The sequence below is a fragment of the Perkinsus marinus genome, assembly GCF_000006405.1.
Source record: "Perkinsus marinus ATCC 50983 genomic scaffold scf_1104296964856, whole genome shotgun sequence".
Lineage (NCBI taxonomy): Eukaryota > Perkinsozoa > Perkinsida > Perkinsidae > Perkinsus > Perkinsus marinus.
This window is the reverse complement of record NW_003204538.1, coordinates 1-6186: the sequence shown is the minus strand read 5'-3', so window position 1 is coordinate 6186 and position 6186 is coordinate 1. Positions and strand designations below refer to the sequence as shown.

At 47.1% G+C, this 6186-nt stretch overlaps 2 protein-coding genes across 2 annotated transcripts; both read left to right on the top strand.

Annotated features, from left to right (window-relative positions):
* Positions 1-478: 478 nt before the first annotated feature.
* On the top strand, positions 479-2639 carry Pmar_PMAR005888 (Rab GDP dissociation inhibitor alpha, putative; the record flags this gene model as incomplete). Its single annotated transcript, XM_002769783.1, has 16 exons — positions 479-550; positions 601-700; positions 756-873; positions 920-1007; positions 1052-1143; positions 1196-1259; positions 1346-1467; positions 1515-1576; positions 1622-1693; positions 1740-1795; positions 1864-1962; positions 2014-2093; positions 2139-2195; positions 2268-2381; positions 2428-2518; positions 2559-2639. 16 exons carry the CDS (start codon positions 479-481, stop codon positions 2637-2639), a joined length of 1368 nt encoding a protein of 455 aa, XP_002769829.1.
* Positions 2640-3326: 687 nt separating this feature from the next.
* Positions 3327-4406, top strand: Pmar_PMAR005887 (hypothetical protein; the record flags this gene model as incomplete). The annotated part of the gene is made up of 1 exon (XM_002769782.1): positions 3327-4406. The coding sequence occupies one exon, from the start codon at positions 3327-3329 to the stop codon at positions 4404-4406; it is 1080 nt and encodes a 359-aa protein (XP_002769828.1).
* Positions 4407-6186: the final 1780 nt, after the last annotated feature.

Below are 6186 nucleotides of genomic sequence, written 5' to 3'. Positions count from 1 at the left end.
TGAAGATCGATAATGTAGTCAGGAGCAAGTGTGTAAACTTTTGTCGAGCACTTTGTAGTGCTCACATCTATTGTCACTCGCCAGCGGTGATCTCCGACGTCAAAGACACATCAGTTGGCCAGGAAATTTTAGCTCGCACCGTATTCGTCAATCGGCACAGTAAGGATTAGCTCGGTGGAATATTGGATAACTACAGGTCTATCCAATGTGACCCCTATGCTTGTCGTGATCACGCCTGAGCAGAACATCTCCAATGACAACATGTGCGTTTGACGTTTGCCTCCGCTATGCGGTGTGGCATGCCCTGGGTTTCTCCCAACTGATATACCCTTTATTATTTGCCAGCAGTAGGAGTGGAACATTTCTGCCGGTTCGTACAACAGAATATCAACTCACTACGTATGCCTTCTTGATGGACACGCTCCTGTTTTGTACGATACTTGGGTTCTGATTAGTTTGCACCAGGAACTTCCTAACTATGGATGAACAATACGACGTCATCGTCTGTGGCACCGGTCTAAAGGAGTGTATCCTTTCTGGACTGTTCTCGGTAGCATTACTACGACCTAATATAGAGATGATAGTCTTCCTTCCCTTCAGTGCCATGGGAAGAAGGTCCTCCATTTGGATCGTAATGGATACTATGGTGGTGATTGCGCCTCACTCAATCTCACCACTCTATGGGACAAGTTTAGGCCAGGTAATGGTAGTTCGAGTCAATCTACTTTGAAGGATAGAGGCGATGATTGGTGTAGGTGAGAAGCCACCAGCCGACTATGGCTCTAATAGGGATTGGAATGTCGATCTTATACCTAAATTTGTTATGGCTTCTGGTCAGCTGGTTAAGATACTCCTCAAAACTAAGGTCACCAGGTATGGCTCGGACTTAGAGATCCTATTTGGACTTCATACCAATTAGATATCTCGAATGGAAGTCTGTCGAGGGGACTTACGTCTACCAGTATCAACCTGCTGGTCTCTTTTCTAACGAGAAGTTCATCCACAAGGTAATCCTATGCTCGGTCATCACTCCTTACCTGTCCGGTCCTAGGTACCGGCGACAGAGATGGAAATTGTTAGGTCACCATTGATGGGTATTATGGAGAAGAAAAGATGTACTAGTTTTTTCATATTTATAGCGAGGTGGGATATGGATTGTTGATTAAAGCGTTACTGATGCTTACGGTCCATTTAGGTGGGTTGATGAGGATATATCCACTCATGATGGTATAGATGCTAACAGGCATACAATGATGCAAGTGAGACATACCCTTGACCGCACAGAGAAGGATATCTCTTTGATCATCATATGGATCTCATGTAGTGTATCGTTCGCCTTTGACAGGTTTATGAGAAGTACGGTCTACAACCCGATACCATAGACTTCTTCGGTCATGCTGTGGCCCTCTATCCAGATGATAGTTATCTTTTTAAACCATGTGGTCCTACCATTCAGAAGATGAAACTGTAGTATAACAGTATAGATATCTGTACAGGGCACGTTTCGATGGTAGATACCTCGACTCGATTACAAGATATGGTCAGAGCCCCTTCATTTACCCGATATACGGCCTTGGTATCGATGTGAGTCAGTATCATTGTTGGTAGTATTCATGTTCAGGTGGTATACCTGAAGGCTTTAGTCGTCTAAGTGCAATACATGGAGGTACATATATGCTCAATAAGCCTGTCGGTAGGGTTTGGGACCAATCATTGCTTTGCAGCTATTATCGTCTCAGATGGGTTTGAGTTCGATGCAGATGGGAGGATATGTGGAGTTAAATCAGAAGGGGAGGTAGTAATGGTATTGTATTCACTTCACTGGACCATTGGATATCTACATCATCATACTCATTGTATTAGGTTGCCCACGCTCCGTTGGTGATATGTGATCCCTCTTATGTTAAGGATATCCTCCCACAGAAGGTTAGGTGTACCGGTCGTACCATCAGGTGTATATGTGTAAGGTTTGCCGGGTAAGGGTTGGGTGAGAGGATGCTTATGGTACTTCAGATCCTCGGCCACACAATACCTAGTACCAATGATGCCACCTCTTGCCAGATTATTATCCCACAGAAGCAGTTGAATCGACGGTAGGTATCACTCCAGTCGCTAAGACTCTCTATAGGGTTGGTTAGGTCTGATGTATACGTCATGATGGTCTCTTGGGCTCACAACATTGCATTCAAAGGGAAGTAATATACGCTACTTACTAACGTCAACCCTTGCTGGTCCGGGACCATTCCTGAGAATAGACTTTATTCAAGGTACGTGGCCTTGGTGTCCACAACCGTTGAAACTAACGATCCTGAGAGGGAAATCATGCCGGCCCTGCAACTACTTGGGAAGATCGAAAACAAATTCGTTACCATATCTGAAAAGTGGGAGAGGAGTGGTATGCGATAGCGCTCGCCACTGGATCTTTAGTTATGAGCCTACTGACGATGGCAAGGTCGATCAGCTATTCGTATCGAAGTCATATGATGCTACCAGCCATTTTGAATCGGCCACTCAGGATGTAGTAGAATGTATGAATATTGGTGTCCAGTGTCAAGCAGGTCCTTGAGATGTGGAGCAGGATCATGGGTGAGCCGTTGGATCTCACATTGCAGCCTGAGGATACTGCTGATGAGGAGTAACCTTATGACTTACTGCTATTGTCAAGAGAGTGTTTCCATATGAGGGAGGGGGTTATGTTACTCTAAGTTGATAATTATATGATAGTATATAGTCGTGTGTCAATGACAGAGGGCACTGGCCGGGTGTGCAGCAGCTGTGGCCAACGATTAAGTCGCGAACATTACTCTAACAAGCAATGGCAGTCTAAGGCTAAGTCCAGGAAATGCCTAGGATGTAACCCTCGTGTTGACCGACTCTAACGATCCTAGTAGATATCTGTACTGACTAATCTTCATGAGGTATATAGTACCCAGGTAGTATGAATAGAGTTGTCAGGTACAGCAACACCAAACGGAGAGAAGATCATACTCCTCCGGCGAAGTCAGGTTGAGGTGTTGGACACCGAGGCTTATGGGCGGGTATTGCGGACGACTACTCATGTTTCGATGGGGGATTTGATATGGAGTGAAAAACCAATAGTCCACTCAGCTGAGAAGAGAGACCTTACACGACGTGAAGAAGTGTTCGCTTCAATACTTGGATCGAGGTTCGGCCTCAGTGTCCTCGAGGATTTCCTATTTCTCAAGGCTTATGTTGCTCTGTCTCTGGTCGAACGTAAGAGAGTATTAGATTGTTATCACCCGAGCAAAGCTGAAGTATCAGAGTCACCACTTTTGTCGGCATTGATACGGATATGTGATCCAATCATGGAGGAGCTACATCGTGGCAAGGATGGAGCCCTTCGGAGTTGGATTGGATTACCATTGGATGATGGTGCTGAGGAGCTGAAGAAGGTCGTGTTGGTTAAGGCCACGAATGCTCATGCTTTTTATATCGAATCTGACGTTACTGCATGTGCTCTCTATGAACTTGGCAGTAAGATGCGACATTCATGTGCTCCTAACGTGGTTTACTCCAGTCAACGGGGTGCTTCCCATGATGGCAGTTTTGTGGCCCTCACGGACTTACCGGCCAATACGGAGCTACGGTTTTCTTATATCGATACTGTTGCTCCGGCTTGTATGAGGCGACAACTACTACTCAACAACTACGTCTTCTATTGTGACTGTCCTCTGTGTACTGGCGTTGACTACTATCGTGGATTACCCTGTCCGAGTTGCTCCCCTAGGAAGGGTGATTGGGTTGAAGATGCTGAGGTTAGACTCATAGATCCCGCCGATTTGGATCTCTCCAGAGTCCTATATAAGGGAGCTATCTATCGAGTCGAACGGGATGAATATCAGTGGTTGTGCAGTTCTTGTGGAGCTCAGATTACTCAGGAACAATGTGGTGTACCAGAGGACCTCGAGGATTCTCTAATGGATATTGCTCGTAATGCTGATGAGCTCGATGAGTTCGAACTGTCGCAGCATTTACGGTCAATGCCTCGTATCCTGGGGGTCCATCATGCTGCTGTGTGGATGATCCGAAAGGCTCATATATCCAAACTCGTTGATATGGATGCCTCTTCGGAAATGATCAAGAATGAGACTGCTGATGTATTAGCAGTTGTCGATCATGCTGCCGAGCTGTTCAAGAAGGAGATCGGCCCGGGCTACTACGTCGAGTCCGGAGCGGGGTTCATGGAATCTCTTCTGACGAAAGTAGCAGCATCACTGGCTCGGGGACGACAATGGCGTTTGGCAGAAGAGTACTTTGAGAAATCGAAAAGGTCGATGTTGACTCTGATGGAGGCTACCGATGCACCAATCGTTGCTGTTGATGAAGCTCTAGTGGCCTGTCGACTTCGGGATACCTCGAAGTTGCCTAAAGTATTTCGTGGATGAACAATGAGTCTTGAGTTACGAGTACCGCTCTTTCGTCATCATTATCTGGGAGAGGCTAGTCAACGCAGAATGTTGTTATCAAGATGAATATATTATAATGGACTCCATCCCTAATTTGGATTAGCATTTCAAGTACAGGTTGTTTTGTATTCGATTGTGCCGTCCGATTCCATTCCCTTCGCTGCTGTCGCTTGAGTGGGTACGACAGCAGTTAATTAATACAAGGCGTAATCTATCCAACCATCCCTCACTCAAGCACAACGAGGGCACTGTGATGAGGTCAATCGAGATCACTAGTCACACATGGGTATAATAGACATGCCTCATTGGCTGAGCCAATTTGGCTCTATGGCGGAACGGACGCCGTGGTTAGGTTTTTCCTCGGACGAGACTGGCGCTGCTTCAGTCGGGCTTCTTCCAGCACTTTGGTCTTCAACTGGAATCCATGAATATGTTTACGATTTCCTTGGATGCATTTTCAGACAATCAGCATATTCGAATATTCAACGCAGGCGGACATGTCCTGCAAACGGACTCACAATTCGAGTTGCCTCCTTCCCAAGAGCATGGTCCGACTCTATCCATCTGATATGCCAGTTTTCATCGTCCACATCTATCGTATCCTGAGGTTCCTAAGGTCGAGCAGGTATCCAGGTGGGTACCGGCTCACATTCAATCCTACGATAAGGTTTCCCCGGCGTGGTGATGAACGCGTTGACAGGACTGGTGAGGAAGTCCTGGGATTGGCCTCTGCCATGGATGAACCCAACAGGATGAGACCAGGCACCGATATGTTGTCCATGGTAGGAGGTGATGCTCTATGGCGGCTGCTACATCTTGCATACATTGATCCACTTACGGTGCGCAAATGACCACATGATGTGTCCGGGACCATACAACATCAGCGATGATACCCGGTACGACCACCTGATAGGAGAATTACGCGGCTCACTCTAGTCATTAATTGACCTGTAGATAACCTTTGTCGATGGGTCGTCCATCATGACCTATATCCCATAGGTGTAGTTGACCATTGGAACTCCCACATACCACCAACCTATCACACTCTACTCACAGTGATGGTGGTCATCATCCCACCTTCCATCAGGGCTCATATCTGGTCGAGGTATACTGTCGACGATTGAGGCTCCTCGTAGTGTCATAACGAGTGTGAGGGTGATCGTGTCTCTAGCGTCAGCAGCAGTCTCCCGAGGTACAGTTACAATACGAATCTAGAAAGCCATGGCCTAAGGAAGTATGAAAACAATGCCTCACTGTGGAGTCCGCCATAGTTATGAGGAGGATATCGTGTTCAGTCTCATGTTTGAATTTCCTCGATAATGTAGCATTAATTCGACTGAGCCCAGTTGAGGCTGCCTCAGACGTTACGACTCGAATATGCCACACCGGTACCTGCAATACTGTCATGAGCAGAGCCTCGAGTTTAGCCCTCCTCCCTCGTCCTCCTCCTCCACCCCGAGTATGTCTGGATGGCCATAGGATCCAATCGCCTCCGGTGTCCCTCTAGTAGTGTCGTATGCGGCGATACCCCCATCCACATTGCCAGCATACAGTAGCTGAGGGGGATACTCTACATGGTGGTGTTTGTCCACTCACCGAGCTGACGGAGCTACGATCGAGACATGTTGGCCGAGCGAGTGGCTTTCCTGGTGAGTCTAGTCTAATACAGGTCTGAGCGGCTGTCCACAAGCGTATGCCGAACTCGCCACAGGAAACGATGCGCCATGCTCCAGAGTCACACTCCAGTACGAGAGAGCAA